The following is a 17156-nucleotide window of genomic DNA, read 5'->3' on the forward strand; positions in this document are numbered from 1 at the left end:
TAAATGAAAGCCTTGAAAGAAGCCTTTTAGGGAGACATGGGGATATAGGAAAGAGGTCAGCCTCTTGCTGCAGAAGGACAACTTAACTCCTGTTTTAACTCCTAAAATTGCAGGATGGATTCTCCCCCATCCTGTGTGCATTTAACCTTGGATTTTTATAGAGGTGGTCAAATCAGTTTTCATATTAGTTCTATTTTTACTCTTTTAAATAATTATATTTTACAATTAGTAGGTTTTTCAGGTAATGATGATACATGAGCTGTTAATTTCTGTGGCTGGAAGAAAGAAAACATCAGAATATCGCTAAAACTTTTCAAGCCCCGGGTGGTGGGGATATGCACACTTGTGTGTTGAAATGCAAGAGACTTCAGCACAGTGCAGACTGAAATGCAAGAGGTAAGCAATTGAAAGGGAAGAATCAAATTCATTGTTTATCACCTTGTGTTTCTTGTGCTTCAGGAAGTGTTAGCCTTCAGTGCTACAGAATGCTCAAGCCTGGTCAAGTACTGTTTTACACTGTAATGTTAATACAACAGTGACATTGCTAATGATGACCTTGAGTCCCAGTTTCATAGACAGGCTGTAAGTACTTGATTCACTGCTATCATGTTGCCTCTTGTAGAGGTCAGAACTGGTTTTCACTGTCCGTAAAGAGCTTTTGGAGGAAATCCTAGCTTATTTTCAGTAAATGGTATGGGGGGGAGGGGAAGGTGAAGGATTCTTTCAGGTACTACAGGTGTACTTGTTTTGCCCTTAAAGCATTATTATGCTTTAAGTTTAAAAAAAAAAAAAAAAAAAAAAAAAAAAAAAAAGCTCTTAAATCTTTATTCTAGGACACTTTCATCTGACTCTTCTAAATAAGATTTCTGGAGTAACCCTGATGATTAGAATTTTACAGGAGCTGGTGTTTCAAACATATAAGGGAGCATAAGCAAAGTCATCATGGATAGTAGTAATCTGTGTGTTCACAGCACTAGGACACTGAATTTCTATTCAGTAGTAATTTAGAAAAAAAATCACTGAAATTTAACTGCATTTGTCTAATTGTTTGTTTTTTGCATCTTCTCTATTCTTTGTGCAATTCCTGATGTAAGTAATTGGCCATAATCCATTTTTACAATCCCAAAGAGCTTCTACCAGCTTACAGTGGGCGGAGGCTTTGTCCTTTGGAGAACAGCTAGAGTTTTAATGTGTAGAATGCTTACCCTTGAATTAAGAAAAATAGCTGAATAGATTTTTATTCACTGTTTTACCCTTGAGTAATCAGAACCTCTCCCTCCCCTTTCATGCTAGAGGAAAATGAAAGAAAGTCATTTTTGTGTGCAGTTCTATCCTACTCTCTATTGCTATTTGCACTAACTCTTAATAGTATAGCTTTTTTTCCTCTGGGACTTGCTGCTTCTTTATAAATCAGCAGAGAGTAGATTATGTGAGTTTTATGTTAACATGTAAAAATAAAGGCTTAGGCAGGCTGCTCCTTGACATTGCTTCTACAGTCGTTAGAGCAACCTCCTGTGCTGGTTTTATGAATGGAGAGTGAGGGCAGAGCACGCGCTCTCAGCGCTCGCCAAGCACAAAATGGAGGCGGGGCGGCTGTGGCCGTTGGCAGCTCGCGCTGCCGCCGTTGGCACCGACCACAGCTGGCCGACCTGGGGGGAGGAGGAGGCTGGGCGGGGCTTCCCCGCGCCGAACTGCGAAATGGATGCGTCCGTACACCCCACCCCCTTAGAGTGACACTACAACGCGCTAGCCAATGGCAGAGCGGCACCCCCCAGCCACGTGAGGGTGTCTTCCCCCCCTCCCTTCCCGGGGGGGGGGGTGTCATACACAGGTGGGGGCGGGGGAGCCCCGCGCCCCGCCCGCTCGCGGCGCGCCGAGCGCCCCTCCCACGCGCTCTCGGGAGTGTTTGTCCTCGCACGTGCGCCGCGTCACGTGACGGGGAGGGAGCCCGGCCCCCGCGCGCGACGGCCGACCCGGAGCGGAAGTCCGCGACATCTATGGTTTCGGGGGAGGGAAGACTGTCCTCCCTTCTCTATGGTCGGGCTGGTTCCGCGGGGCCGACGGGAGGCTGGCGGACTGTGTACATTTTTCCCTCATTACCTCACTATCAGGGAGGAGGCTGCCGGGATAGCGGCGGACCTTCCCCCGGCCTCGCTCCAGTCCGCCCGCTCCCCGCGCTGCCCGGCGGCCCTGGGAAGCCCGGCGCCCGGCCTGGCTGCGGCGGGCGCTGCCCTCCTCCCCCGCCCGCCGGGCCCGCTTCTCCAGAGAGCCCCGCCCCGGCCCATGGCTCCATGAAGCGGGAGAAGAAGGAGGCGGCGGCGGGGAAGCAGCGGCGGCGGCGGCTGGGCTGAGGCGGAGGAGGAGGAGGAGGGAGAAGCCGCGTCCGGCCCCGGGCGGGAACGGAAGGTGGGGGAGGGGGCACCGGGAGGGGGGCGCAGCGGGGCCCGGGGGGCAGCGGGGCGCCCCCTCCCCCCGCGCGGCGCTCCGCGGCCCCGGGCGCCCCCTGGCGGCGCCGCCGCGCTCCCGCCGCCGGGCGGGCCTGCGCCGCGGCGGCCGCCGGTGCCGGCAGCGATCGGTGCGCGGCGCCGGGACGCCGCGTGGGGCGAGGAGCCGCTGCCGGGGCGCGGCGCCGCCTCCCCGCGGGCGGGCGGGCGCGGAGCTTGCGCCCGGGCCGCGCTCGGGGGCCGCGCTCGCTGCGGGAGCGCGCCGCTCGGGGCTGAAGTTTCCTCCCTGGGCGGGAGGAGCGGGGGGACGGGTCGGGGAAGGCCTCCGCCCGCGGCCCCGCGCCGCTGCCGCCCGCGGCCCGGGGTGCAGCCCGCTCGGTGGGGGCGTTTCGGCTGCCTGTAGCAGCTGACAGAGTGACAAACGTCCGGGAGCGGCAGAAGATCCCTTCTGTGTCGTTCCCCTCCAAATCTTCAATTTAAAATGAAAAGTTACGGTTTCAAAAAAAATACATAAATGACTTTTTTTTTTCCTGAAATGGAGATAGCCATAGGGACAGCTTGGAAAGGCTAATCTATCTCCGCAGCTGTCGCTGAAGCATTGTAGCATAACTCTTCATAGGTGCTGATGTTTACTTTGTCCAAGTTATCCTTTGTGTGTGTGTATGTGGTTATGAAGGTGGAGATCAGAGTGAAATGGGTAATTTTCATTATGTCTTGTTAGTTGTTCCTCATGCTGATTATCTTTCTAAAACGTTGCGCTTAAGCACTCTAAGCATGTTGTTTTGAGACACATCATCTCCTACCCATCTCGAACCAGTTCTGCTTCAGCTTATCATTGTATCACACTTAGGATGGCTGAAGAAACTTCATGGATAAAGTTTAGATTCTTTGCATGGGCAGAGAAGGAAGAGAGTTTTCATAAAAAGAATTTCTGTCCATAGTGGGTTTTTTTTCCCCCTCTGTCCTGTGTACCTCCTCTCAGTTCACTCATCAGTTAAATATTTGGAAGAGTTGGAGGGAGGATCCAGTGGTTACAGCAGTGGCTGGGCACTCAGGAAGCCTGAGGTTGGCTTCCATCTCTTCATGCCGTTTTGCGTGATGGAAGCATCTGCTCCTTTAGGCCCGTTTGACAGCGAGGGATCTCCTCCCTCCCTCCCTTTGCGTGTTTAATACCATCATCGCCATGAGATCTGTTCTTACCTTTGCAAGTTCCTACCGTTGACTTGTGGCCCTTGTCTGTTATACCGATTTCTTTTTTCATGGCCCAGCCTTTCCTCCCGGTGGTGGTTTCACCCTCCTCTGTGATGCGAGAGCGATCGTTCTCGTCTCCGTAGCGGGCATTCTGTTTGTTTCTCCTCTCCACCGTTACCGCTTCCCTCTGCTCAGGCGGTGCTCAGTCCTCAGCGCTCTCTCTTCTGTATATCCTGGCTGTACGCTCGAGGTGTCTGCCTGTGGGCACCATTGACTTTATCTTGGAAAGTAAATGCAGGTTCTGGTTCTTGGGGTTGCTGTGTTTGGGTCTGGGAAACAGTCCATTGTTTAGAAAGTGCTGGTTCGATGTTTGTAGCTGCTCTTTGTGTCTTGATCAGGCCAGAGCTAAATCAAGAGGAGCGTGTCTGGGAGTCCAAACCAGGTGGTGTGATGCAAAGTCATTACTCTGCCACTGAGAACGAGGAAGGGAAATACTTTTGTGGTGGTTAAGTGGTAGATTGTTTGCCACTGGTACAGAAATGTTAACCAAGGAGGAATGAGTGATCCAGGAAAGTAGTGAAGGGAATATATAGTTTGTTTGTGTGTTGTTTTTTTTCCCCTCCTCTTCTCCTTCAATTTCACTTCCCTTATGAGAAGACTGCCAACCACTTTTTTTGTAAAGAGGTGCCTGTTTGCTGAATTGGTCTTAGTTCCGTACTTAGGTGTGAGTTGCAAGGTTTTTTCACCTCTTTTTTTGTGAAGACAAATCTTCTGAATCCTTAGCAAAAGCAAGGAAATGACTGTTGATTTTTCGCCTAGCGTGACTGTTCTATGTATTGCCTTTTTTTTCTTCTTCCTCTTCCTGCCAGGGTTCTGCAGTGCTCCAGGCAGCAAGCTTTGAATCAGGATGGGAAAAAGACGCTGTGTTCCTCCACTTGAGCCCAAGCTGGCAGCTGGCTGTTGTGGGGTAAAGAAACCCAAATTGTCTGGGAGTGGAACCCACAGTCATGGGAATCAGGCCACAACTGTACCAGGCTCCAGTTCAGGTCCTCTTCAGAACCACCAGCATACAGACGGGAATAATGGAAGGGAGAACGTATCTGACTTGACTTTGGGCCCAGGAAATTCCCCAATTACTCGAATGAATCCCACTTCAGGAGCTCTGAGCCCACTTACCCGGCCCAATGGAACTGCCAACAGTACCAAGAACCTGGTGGTGACAGCGGAGATGTGCTGCTACTGCTTTGATGTACTCTACTGTCATCTCTATGGTTTCCCTCAGCCACGACTTCCTCGATTTACCAATGACCCCTAGTGAGTAAATCCATGTGTGGGAGGAAAGCTGAGGAACCAGCACCTAGAGCTGTGATTTGACTGGGGAGGGAGAAGGGTTTTCTCTGGGTAAGAAGAAAATGGGTATCCAGAGGGGAAAGGGAATATTCTGTTTCTAGCTTGGTTTATCAGAAACAAAAAGGTATGCTGTAAAATGGTTGAAAGAGTAAAAATATTCTGTTGTATTTGTTGGTGGAAATGTGTGGAGCTTTGAAGAGTGGTGGCAAGTAGAGAACAAGCGTAGCTCTACGGAAAGAGAGCTAGGCTAATACACAAGGAAGTCTGGTGCTTCTTCAGCTCCCTATCTGGCGTGCTGCCTGAGATGGTGCATACTGTATCAAGGGGTGCAAACCCACTTCGCGCTAAGGCTCTGTTAAAAGTTCTCACTCTGGAAGGAATAACTGCACCATGCCTATCATAAAATCGTGCTAAAAAAAGTGAGTGAAACTGAAATCAGAAAGATTTCAAAAAACAGTAAAATAATGTAACTAGTTTGAAGGGGGATCGACTTCTAATGCCAGGCACTAAATTTGTAAAGAGTTGAAGGAAGAGACTTCTTTTGGCTACCAGCGTGGAAGGGAATAGATTTAAGAGGTTGAGAGAAGTTCATGGCTGACCCTGAAACAAATGGTGAGCTAGTGAGAACTGGACAACGATGCTCACAAAGGTGTTTGATAGTCCCAAGTTAATGGGTTTAGCTGGGAGGGAAGACAAAAGTTTGCTAATTGTGAAACTAAAAATATGGCTGTATTATGGAGATAGTGCTATCCGGACCATATGGAAAGAAGTGGAGAGTAAACATTCAATGGCAATATCAGGGTTAAGAGCAAAGGAGGTTTGTATGAGAAGTCAGGAAATGGATTTGTGAAGATGTTACTTGGGCATTTCGCTTTGAGATTTAGCTAATGCTTCTCTAAGGGCTGAATGTGTAGGTGGGGAAATAGTAATATTAAAATATTGAGTGAGCCTTCTCGAGGGGCCAGCTCCAGGACAATAGATAAAATACTTTGTTTGTTGAATGTCTCCCCACTTTATCGGCTGTTGGTGTGTAATTAGCCAGATGTAGGTTGTACCTCCATGCAGCCGGTATCCTAGCAGGATTATGGATGCACATTCTGAATGCTGCTGTGGACTAAGATGTGTAAGGTTGTAAAGACAAGTGAATGGAGAAATACTCAACTAAAATACAGAATAGGTCTAGGGACTCTTCAGACCTAAATATTTCTGCTGATGTTTTTTCATACATGATCTAATTAGGCTCCTTTTAGAAAAGGATACATTAGTCTACTTACTATTTTGTCGCTTGAAACACAAAGCGACCTTGTTCTATTTTTAAAACAATAAGGAACGTAACTTTATATTGCTTCAATATTTTGGCCTTAACAGACCTTTCTAGCAGTCTTCTGTTGTTTTTGTTAACTAGTTTCAAAAAGGGGTGTTCTTTCAGGAATCTCAGTTGTATAGATTTTATGCCTAGATTTTAAAAGTTTAAAAGCCTTCATTATTGGGTGTTTCTGTGCTGATGACTTAAGTCTCTTAGATCAGCACTCCGTAACAAAACCAACTCTTTTTTTTTTTCCTTTCCCTCTGTGCGAATGCCTACATGTGTTTTTTTTTTTTCTTGAGTTTCAGCATTTATGCTGTTGCTTGTAGCAAATAGTTGGAAGAACTCCAGGGAAACGCAGGGATTTGGCTTTCTTGTAGAGCGGCGCACAGAGATGTTACTGTCACATTTGAGATGGTAATATAGCGAACAGAAAGCCAAACATTATCAAATATAAGAGAAATATAAGTTTAAGTGCATAAATAATTTGCATTGTTGTCCTTTGTAACATAGTGTCACTCTGAGAGCTAGTGGAACAGAACAAAGGTATATGCCAGAAGTAGCCAAACTCTCTGGAGAAACAGAAGAGATGGAGGGAAAAGAAAGGTGCACAAGTTTGTCCCCACCTGTTTCTCAGATAAAGATCTTAAAGTAAATGTGGACACAGTCATGAAGGCCAGGATCCTGCATAAACATTTTAATAACAGAAGCGTAAAAGTTCAGTGTTAGGACTTGAATGTCATGAGTAATTCCAGTTACCAGCTTGTGAGGATGTGTACATGAAAAACAATTTTGATGGGAATTAAGGAGCTGATAGCTACCCGCAGAGTAGGGAAGCTTTTATACATGTTAGCAATGAGGTTCACAATTCAACATAGAGAATGTGGCATTGCAGGAGTTACGTTTGAGTTAACTTGCTAAAGGAAAAAAAATCCATTTGTTATTCAGGTTACTGAACAAATGGCAATTTTTTACTTGAATGTCGTACAAGTAGTTAATTAGTTACTTCTTCGACTTCAGTCTTTGATTTTTTTCACCAGTAGATCTTACAAACTGGTAAAAACCTATGCCATACAAGCTTCTAGATTCTGGGACAAATAATACTTGGATCATTAAATCTGTACCTTAAGTAACATGTTTTCCCCTCGTACAAGCTGGATTCTGAGTTGGACATACTATATTTTGTTACTTTAAAATTCCCTTTATAGTTGCAATTGGAGAAGATAGTTTTTAGCTGCTGAAAATCTCCTATCCTGAGCTCCACAAACTCTCATCAAAGACACACAAATAGGATATTGTGGCTGGGGGAGAAATGATTGCCATAATCCATTTCAAATATGACTGAAAAGTATAGGTAAGTGATATTGGATGAATATGGGTGAAAAGTTACTGTGACTTTTCTCAATACATCTGGAAAATATACTTTTCAGGGAGGGACTATGGAATAAATAGTTACTATGTGAGCTGCAACTGTGATTTACCAAGTTCATTTGTTCCTCACATACAGAAAGAAATATGTTTTCCACAATGAAAAGCTTTATAATACTGAAATTTATATATCTCTACAAAATAATATACTTTTTTAATGCCTTAGTTGTTATGACTGAAATGAAAAGTTGTCAAAAACATGCTATCTTTGAAAATATGACAGCCTTCTGAATGTAATTATCCTGTCCTTTCTGGTAATATCTCTTCTATTATAGAGGCATAAAGCTGTATCACAGCTCAATGGAAACTGTTGTTGTTGTTGAAGGGAAAAGAGGTGAACTGGATATGTGAACCTGTAATTTGAATCCAAGAAGAGAAGGAACTGACTTAAATTTGTATTCTGTCAGTGGTGCTTTCCATTCTCTCCCTTCCCTTTTCTATTTGGGATGAATGTCACATGGGCTAAGTAATGATTCCAAAACTCTAATTAGATTAAGCTAAATTTCCACTGGGCTTGTAACAGTACTGTTTCTCATAAATGTTCTTTGTAAGTTTAGTATCTTTTTCCAGTAAGCTTTCAAATCTTTTTTATGCTTTGTTTCTGTCTTCTATTTCAACACATGGGAGCTGGATGGTAATATAGAGGAACGATACCCTGAAAGTGCCTTGAAGTGTTGTCAGAAAACTAGAACAGTAAATCCTCTGTCTTCTTGTTCGGCCAGCCATTAGGTGGTTGATGATTGTGGAAGAATGTTCCCACTTCCTCTGTGGGAGAAGTTCTTCACAATTATCACCTGAGGGCTATTTGCTTGTTTGCGTAATGCTTCTGCCATTGGTCACTGTTGGTAACTAGATCCTGAATAATGGATTTATCCTGTGATCCGGTATTTTAATTCAGTTGTTGCTATGGGGAGCATCACTGGGCATTGCTGTGTCACTACAATTTAAATAAGAAGCTGTGTTGTCTGTATTGGAGAAGTCATCTACTCTTTGTGTTATTTTTGTTGCCTGACCGGAATCTATTAAGATTTTTGGTAATGTTTACTGCAACAAACATATATTGCTCACAAGAGCTTGAAAATTTGAACTAAGTGATTTTCTGGTGTAGAATCAGTCCTTCTGTCTTCATATTTTACAACTCCTGGCAATGTTTGTTTAATTTCAGAAAATGATTTTCTTAAGACTGTTTTGTATCTTTATCTCTTAAAGATCAATCAGAAATCCATAGTCTTATGTTTAGAATCATGGATGACCAACTTCATGAAGTTTGACAACTTTCTTGTTTATGTTGGGATTAGAAACTATCACTTACTGTATTCTGTGCTGTCATCTGAAAAAATAAGATTAGCTTCCTCGCTTTTAGAATTAGATCAGCATCGTCAGTTGCCTTGCACAATTTTCCAGATGTTCAGATGTTCTTGTAGATCTGTAACCACCAGTGTCCTTTCTTTACTGTTTCTCCCTACAGCTGTTTGCAATTTCACTCACTTCTGTAGAAGCGAATGTATTACACTTAATAATCACAGTTTTCTTTACCTGTTTACAGAATTCTTTTGAATGCTGCTGCTCTGAACTTGCTGGTTTTGGCTTAATTATGGCTTTTGGCTTATCAGGTTGAAATGAGCCTGCTGATTTTTCATATTTGAGAATCTATTGTTATATCTATAAATTCATGATAATAGTGAGGAAGATACAAATCTCTGTGGGATGTTTGAGTGGGAACAATATAGTGATTTGGATGTCCGTTCAACAGGAGAGAATTTGTGTAAATATAAATTAAATGTAAGTGAAATGGGATGTGAACATAGACTGAGCTGAAGAGATGCACCTGAAAGTTGGATCCTCATGGAAGTAACTCAGAGGGGAAAAAACAAAAGTTTACTTTTTAACTCTTAGGAAAAAAAAAAAACTATCACAAGCCTGAGTTACAGATGCTTTTTAGAATGCTTGGGGATTTTAGGTTCAAAGGTACTACTATAAATAACTAATCTTATTTACATCACTTGTATTAATTCCAGTATGAGTTATCATATAAACTAGTGGATGCTACTAAGGGAGACCATTACTTACAAAGATAATCTGTGGGGTTAGGTAACTGTATTATTCATCAGAGAACAGCTAAGGGTCTGTCCATGAAGGTTTTGGAAACTTGTGGAGATAAAGGAAAATGATGAAAAGGTTGGGGGAGATTGTTTCTTGCATTTAGGAGAATATTATTGCTAGATTACAGGCGGAAAAAAAATGCATATTGGGGTTTATTAGAGAGGAGTAGAGAAAGCAAATGCATGCACATCTGCTCCCCTAAGCCAAAAAGTACTTCTAGAGGCTGGAGTATTTCTGTCTTTTTTCCCTTTCCAGTCCACTCTTTGTGACGTGGAAGACGGGGCGAGACAAGCGGCTTCGTGGCTGCATCGGGACCTTTTCAGCCATGAATCTTCATTCAGGACTCAGGGAATACACATTAACCAGGTAATTACGTTGAAAATGAAATAAATCTGGAATTGGTTTAATTTGCTCAAGATCTATAAAGATTCAAGGTTGAGAGATTTTATTGAATTGACGTAGGTTCAATTTAATGATTCACAATAAAATAAACCTGAGAATAGTATGGTAGTTAGGATGAAGTAATAGATCAGGATTTAGTGAATTTGCAGCAGGTGAATTTTGGTTGACTTTTTAAAGCTAATGTCAAATCTGTCTTGCATACTAATAGTTTTGATGTCTCACATAGCACATAATCTCTCTCCAACTGCATTAAGGAAGGAAGCACTAGCATAAGGAAGTTTGCACTACTGTTTGCGTATTACAGTTCATTAGATTGTGAATAGATGCAAACCATTTTCTCTGCAGTAACAAAGATAAAAATATTTCACAGAGGCATAATCAAAGCTGAATTAAGGCCCAAGTGTAAGGCATAATTGAGCTTTTCACATTTTGATGTGATGTTTGGTATTAGGCAATATATCTTTTGTTCCCTTTAGTGCACTTAAGGACAGCCGTTTCCCCCCCCTGACCCGCGAGGAGCTGCCCAAACTCTTCTGCTCTGTCTCCCTCCTCACTAACTTTGAGGATGCCAATGACTACCTGGACTGGGAGGTGAGAACAGGTGCATTTGGAACTCTGCATCACTCTCTCGTTCCGTTCGGGTTCGGGTTAGTACATGGTAATGTGTCTCCTTTGTTGCAGGGGTTGGACGGGGGCCGTAGCTGGGAATCGAAGAAATGGGGTTGGGACACTGGAAGGGAGGAAGATGATGGGCTAACAGTTTGGTTTTGGTTGGATCTGAGTGGGAATAAAAGGGAAACAAGTGTTTTGCAGATTTAGGCCAACAGGAGATAAATCTAGATATATATGTAAGTAGAAACCTGGGAAGTATTCTGGTGCTGTGAATAGAAGCTGGGAATAAAAGTAGTAGTTAAGACCTAAGATGTGGATAGGTTTAAGCACATTGTACATGAAAACATATTTAGTTTAAGAAGGATTAAATAGACTTTGTGGTTGGGCTAGTTTGGGCATGGCTTTTGTGCAGAGATTCTTGTCTTTCTGGGCCGAGGGTAAGAGGTGGAAAACCATCCTGTCAGAAATCTGTACCTGATTGACTTCAGGAGAAATGGCAGGGAGACTGGTTGGGCTGGGCTGGGAAAGGAGGCAGGGGTCCTTGACACTGCTGTTAGGAGAGCTGTTCATTAGGCTGCCTGGCAAGGACTGAGAGAAGGGAGGAAAATGTCACTTACCTAGGCAAAAGCTAGAGCCAAGTTGCCAGTGAGACAGAGGTACTGCAGTGTTGTGATAATAACAAATCAATCATGGACTCAGTCCTAGCAAACATCTGTTATTTGGCTGTTCATTTCCATCTATAGGTTGGGATCCATGGGATCAGAATAGAGTTCATCAATGAGAAAGGTGTCAAACGCACAGCCACGTATTTACCTGAGGTTGCTAAGGAACAAGGTGGGTTTGAGATGGCAACCAAACATATCAGTGCATTCGATCACAGAACTGGGTAACTTAAATCTATGGATTTTGAATTTGGATTGCAATGCTTTCCTTATAGTAATGCAATGGAGCCAGCGGGCTTAATCTGGATAGCTGACACCTGATACAGCTGCTGTTGGGTTTTCATCTGGCCTTTCTCTCATGCCATATCCATGCACAGTTGTATCCTAGTGTAAGCATGTTCTAGGGCTTAAGAAATAGAGTATCTCAAAGTATGGACCTTCCAGCTTCATTCAGCATTGCATCTTTCCTCTTCTATGTTTCTCCCACCAAATAGGGTAACTGCAGGCTGCGCAGCACCAACACGAGAGTCCCTTTCCTCCTCATTGTTGCTAAAGTAGTGCCCTCCAGATGAGGGCAGGAAACAAGGCCCCTCTGGAGCACACTTCCCACTCAAATTAGTAGTGGTCGCCATGGTAACTGCTCAAAATATTGCCTCCTTTTCTCCACCTAGCAGAGTGGAGTTGTCGAATCCTCCTGGCTCTGGGGCAAAAGACTAAGGTAGGAATTTTAACTCTGATCTCACATAGCGGTGCAGTGTGCTATCACTAGAGCATCAGGCTGATTCCCAGTTTGTCTATGTAAAAAGCTAAGTATCATTCTATTTTAAGGTTTAGAGAGCTAAACTTGACTGCCACGTGGTAAAACAGTCTGAAGTGCCTGCAGTAGAAGCAAGGTGCAGACCTTCATAATAGGAGAGGTCGTATGGAAAATGTTCCAGTAGGAGTTAAAAAGGGTTGATATGTGCGATAGTGTGCATGCATAAGGCTATGTGTGTCCAGTTCACCTTTGGTATTTATAAGCTCAAAGGAAAGGAGACAACATCATTTATATATTGAAAATCCCCCCCCCCCTTTTTTTTTTTGTTTTGTTTTTCAACAGACTGGGATCAGATCCAGACCATAGACTCCTTACTCAGGAAAGGTGGCTTTAAGGCTCCAATTACTAATGATTTTAGGAAAACAATTAAACTCACCAGGTTAGCTGATATTTGTCTTTTTACATTTGTATTTTGTGGTGATTTGTGGGTGATGTAAGTTATTTCTGTTTGGCGTAAGTTGTTACGCTTCTTTCAGATCAGAAGTGTAGGCTGAAAGTGTAACATTTGTAAATGTCATGTAAGGTAAATAATGTATGTGGATGAACTGTAATGTGTTCAGGCCACACTAGATCAAAAAGAATACAGATTGATAGTGTGCTTCGTCTGTGCCCAAACTGCCACTTCAGGAGTCACCTGAATTATGATTGCCTTGGGCTCAGTTTGGGGAACATTGAAGCATACATAACTCAAACTTAGGAAGGTTATCTCTTCAGACTGGTTATCTATCCAGTCTACTGCACGGGATGATACAAAGTTGGTGGGGGTTTTTTGGGTTTTTTTGTTTGTTTTTTAATTAGTGTGTGCTTCCTTGTCATTATTGGCTGTGAGCTAACAGGTGATATGGGATGGATGGTTTTTGTCTAGTCTCTTTGTATTGCATAAGCTGTTTACATTTTTGTGTTCTTACGCTGTTTCCATAGGTACCGCAGTGAGAAGGTGACAATCAGTTATGCAGAATACATGGCTTCCCGTCAGCATTGTTTCCAGAATGGCACTCTTCATGCCCCTCCCCTCTACAATCATTACTCCTGACACACGGCTGCATGACCAGTCCCACCCCCCAGTTGCTGCCAACGGCTACGACATCATTGGGGCAGATGCCTCTTCTTCCTGGTCCAGTTACTTCTATTACTGCACCATTTTATGATGCTAGCTTCCGTTGCCAAGTCTGCCTTCCAGCTGACCTGGGGGGAGGATGAGAGCATGACAGAACTTGAGGGGCCCAAGCCTTATCTCAGCCTTCCCTCCGAATGGGGGTTCAGTTGGATTGGGGCTCCGTGTCTAGGAACTGTCATGAGGTGCAGAAGACCTCTAGGAGTGGAAGTGCCACTTCAGATTGATCTGTTCTCGTGTGTTACCGACACTTTGGAAACTTGAGTTGTTTGTTGTGGAAGCCCCCCAGATCAAGTAGGAGCATTCCCCTGGCAGCCTGGGCAACGGAGTCCAACAAAACATTTTTTTAGGTTATTTTTAATTTTTTTTAACCTCTGGTATCTGTTGTGTACCAAGAGCTGATTGCAGTCCCCACACATCACAGGTGGACATTATGATATGGGGAGGGTTGAACGTCTGGATAGCACCCCATCCTCATGGACAGAAAACTCTTAAAGATGTGAAAAACTTTGGATGGCATTGTAGATGAATCCATTATTTAAGTAAACCCCAGAAGGTTTTAATTCGCAGATCCTACTGTAGGTTGGATTCTCTAGAACTCCATTTGGTTCACAGTTTGCGGGGTTTTTAGACAGTGCTTTGTAATGTAGCCTGCTATGAAACAGAATGCTGTTACGCCTGTAAGAGAGCAAAATGTTAAACGCTGTTTACATGAAGGACCAGGTCCTTGGGTGGCCCTGCACAGTCTTCTCTGTTACTGCTGTTACTACTAAGTTTTGTGTTCAAATGTTTGTAACGGAGCCTGACTGGATTAGGGTTGGGGAGGGATTTGCAGGGCATTGCCTGTAGTCATACCAGTGAGACTAGTGACTGAAATTTGTTTAACTTAAGCAAACAGTCTCGGGGACCTTCCTTTTTATAGGACAGCCACTTTCTCTCGGGTGACTATGGATCTTGAGAATTGTCAGTATTCCAGTTTATAGCAGGACTATGGAATAAAGCTATGTAGTTTTGCTGGTAAGTTACTATCTTACACTGTTTAGTCGTTACCACATCAAGGCAATGGGGGGGGAGGGGGGATCTGTATAACCCAAAGTGTATGAAACTCATGTGCATTGTGTATTTCTTCTCCCGTCGTTGATGATTACAAGAAATACTCTCTTCTAAGAGAAAGATACAAGTTATCCGGTTGTCATTCTTCAGAGTCATTGAGGGATGTCATAACTGTAAATTATGAAACCCCTCAATGAGGTCACTGGATTTAAAAATTACATTTGATTTTTGCAAATATTTGAAGGGTCAGCAATGATGAGGAAAGAAAATATAAGTGCATAGCAGAGTAATGGCTATTTGGTTGCATATATCTTTGAAGTTTGTTTGTGTGTGGTAATGATGGCTTTTAAAGCTGGCTGGTGTTTAAGCCTGAAGTTCTGATGAGTTCTCCCCTGGCATTACAGGGGACAGGCTGGATAGAAACCTCAAAACTGCATGCTGCTGCTCCTTCTGGTTCTAGAGAAGTGAACAGAATCCTGCAGTTTTGCTTCATAGCGGTGTCGTGTTCTCCTGCTGCTGGGGATACAGACGTGAGGGAAAGGAGGGGGTCCTATTCTGGATAACGGTGCAATATCGACCCAGCTTTCCTCCTGTACTGGGTCATTCTTACAAATTGCCACTTTTCCCTTGTGATGTTGTTGAAAAGCAATTGAAGATTAAGGGATTGTTTCATGATTTCCTGCTGCTGAGAATAAATCAGTCTTGTTACAAACTCGAGTGGTTTGTAATTACTCTCCCAGGTGCCCTGGAGTGATGGGGGAGGGTGGGGTCAGCTTTGGACATACCACTCACCTTTCAGCTGTCAAACAGTATACATAGGGCTACACTCATTAACGTTCCAAGTGTTCTATGTTAGAATTTAATTTCTAAAAGGTTTTAAAAGAGCAAAAAAAATGGTGCTAAAACTTCACCCCTGAGCACGCTCAGTGAGACTGGTCATGCAGGCATATAGTGCCAGGCTTTTCAATTCTATTGTTTCTTTTTCAAACATTTGCCCTGTTCTGTGTCTTCGACAGTGTATAGTGTTTTCCTGATTTCACTTATTTGAATAGGGGATGACTAAGAGGTGGGGTGGGGAGGGTTAGCTGTCATTTTTAAAGAACAGAATTTTAGGATTGAGTGACTTGGTTGGTTTAAGTCTGAAGTGGGCTGGATGGTTTTGGACTGGGGAGGCGTTATCCCCTTCCACTTCCATTTCCCCACTCAGTCTGTTTAAAAAAAAAAAAAAAAGCCTCTAAATATGTACCATGTTCTTGTCTTCTTGCAGTGAGAAGAGGAGCTAGCAGATCAGAAATACTGGTCTGCTGCCTAAGAAACAGGCGCTCTCAGCTTTAGTCCCGTAAGGATCCAGCTATAAAATCAATTGAAAAGTGTGTCAATAGTTCAGCCATCTCAGAAAAATGTCTGACAAGGGATGGGTGGGTCTCAGAAATAATCCCATTTCTAGATCATTATGTGGCGGCTATGCATAAGGATGAAAAGTAAAAAAAAAAAAAAAAAAAAAAAAAAAAAAAAAAAAAAAAAAAAAAAAAGTATTTTCAGTTGCCTAAAGATGGAGGCAGCCAAAATCAATGACCAATGCAATTTAGGAATTTCTCTGTGGTTATTTAGCTGGGACAGCAGGCTAGAACTGTTCCTTCTCAAAGCAGTTCTCACCCGGTTTGCTCTGGATTTAACTCATCCTTAGTAGCAAGTGCCTTATGGTCTAGAAGGGCTTATTCTTATGACAACCACAGCTGAGAAATAATCTTACTGCAATTATGAATTGTCTTTGTTTTACAGTAAATACAGGAGAATGTCTTTGATCACTGGAGTCTGTCAGTGTTGGAATGTTTCCACTGTGAGGTTCTTAACCTTTTCTTTCTGATGTTAAACAGTCAATCTCAACTGAGGCCATTTCACTTTGGAAAGGTTTTATTGTCAAAGTATCACATATCTACGATTTATAAGAACAAAAGTACTCTGTAAGAAAATCTAAGGGTTCATTTTAACCTTTGCACAGGATGATTTGTTTTCATAGTACATTAACATCTGCATTCTTCACTGACTATTAGTACTGTTTTCTGTTTGTATTCTGGGACCTACATGTTCTTCTTTTTTTTGCGGGGGGGAGGGGATTAATTTATTTTCTTAAAGCAGACCTCTTTTGACCTTCAGTGCAGAGATGTCAGACCAATTCTTTGTATTACACTTGGTTGCCTCCTACCTATATAGTAACTTCTGAGTGTAAATAATTGAACTCTATCCTCTAATGAAGTATTGTAGAGAATAAATCATAATGGATAAAGATCATTTGTACTGTCCTCTTTATGTGGTTTCTCACAGCCTTGATGGGGAGCAAGACAAAATCTTGCTCATCAAGAGACAAAAAATGTACTACATTGTGTATGAATACCAAGCTTCTAAATACCCTTCCCATTTAGGACCATGGAAGTTTTCAGCATAGGCTAGTAGCTGTCTGGGAACACAAAAATAATCAGACTGGCTTACTAGAAGGAAGTGGAGATAGTAAGAAAATTAAAAAAACCATGTATCTAAATGCTTTTCATTATTAATGTGTAGCAAAGTATCCTGAAAAACATTAATCTGACATTAACCCCATTCCATTAGCTGTCATGATGTGTCATATATGGCTCCTACATGCTGAATTCTGTAGCATGCTAAAAATCCTGAA

General features: G+C 43.1%; 1 protein-coding gene across 4 annotated transcripts; it reads left to right on the forward strand.

Moving 5' to 3' along the window:
- Window positions 1–35: 35 nt before the first annotated feature.
- Window positions 36–16769, forward strand: AMMECR1L (AMMECR1 like). 4 transcript variants are annotated; one of them, XR_009959241.1, is made up of 8 exons: window positions 2144–2406; window positions 4505–4949; window positions 10078–10188; window positions 10701–10815; window positions 11580–11670; window positions 12598–12694; window positions 13237–14446; window positions 15750–16769. XR_009959241.1 is itself a non-coding variant. In XM_062582378.1 (7 exons), exons 2-7 carry the CDS (start codon window positions 4543–4545, stop codon window positions 13346–13348), a joined length of 933 nt encoding a protein of 310 aa, XP_062438362.1. In that variant the 5' UTR covers window positions 36–396; window positions 4505–4542; the 3' UTR covers window positions 13349–16769. The 4 variants fall into 4 exon arrangements, 2 of the variants coding, with proteins under 2 accessions (XP_062438362.1, XP_062438361.1); XM_062582378.1 differs by lacking the exon at window positions 2144–2406 and adding an exon at window positions 36–396 and having other exon boundaries at window positions 13237–16769; XR_009959242.1 differs by lacking the exons at window positions 13237–14446; window positions 15750–16769 and adding an exon at window positions 11993–12216 and having other exon boundaries at window positions 12598–12656.
- The last annotated feature ends 387 nt before the right edge of the window (window positions 16770–17156 follow it).

The sequence above is a fragment of the Rhea pennata genome, chromosome 9 (assembly GCF_028389875.1).
Source record: "Rhea pennata isolate bPtePen1 chromosome 9, bPtePen1.pri, whole genome shotgun sequence".
NCBI lineage: Eukaryota > Metazoa > Chordata > Aves > Rheiformes > Rheidae > Rhea > Rhea pennata.

Excerpts from the sequence above, each read along its gene's own strand:
- AMMECR1L (XM_062582378.1), top strand. The coding sequence starts at position 4,543 with ATGGGAAAAAGACGCTGTGTTCCTCCACTTGAGCCCAAGCTGGCAGCT. Across the intron at positions 4,950-10,077 it reads CGATTTACCAATGACCCCTA|TCCACTCTTTGTGACGTGGA; the intron begins GTGAGTAAATCC and ends TTCCCTTTCCAG. Across the intron at positions 10,816-11,579 it reads ATGACTACCTGGACTGGGAG|GTTGGGATCCATGGGATCAG; the intron begins GTGAGAACAGGT and ends TTCCATCTATAG.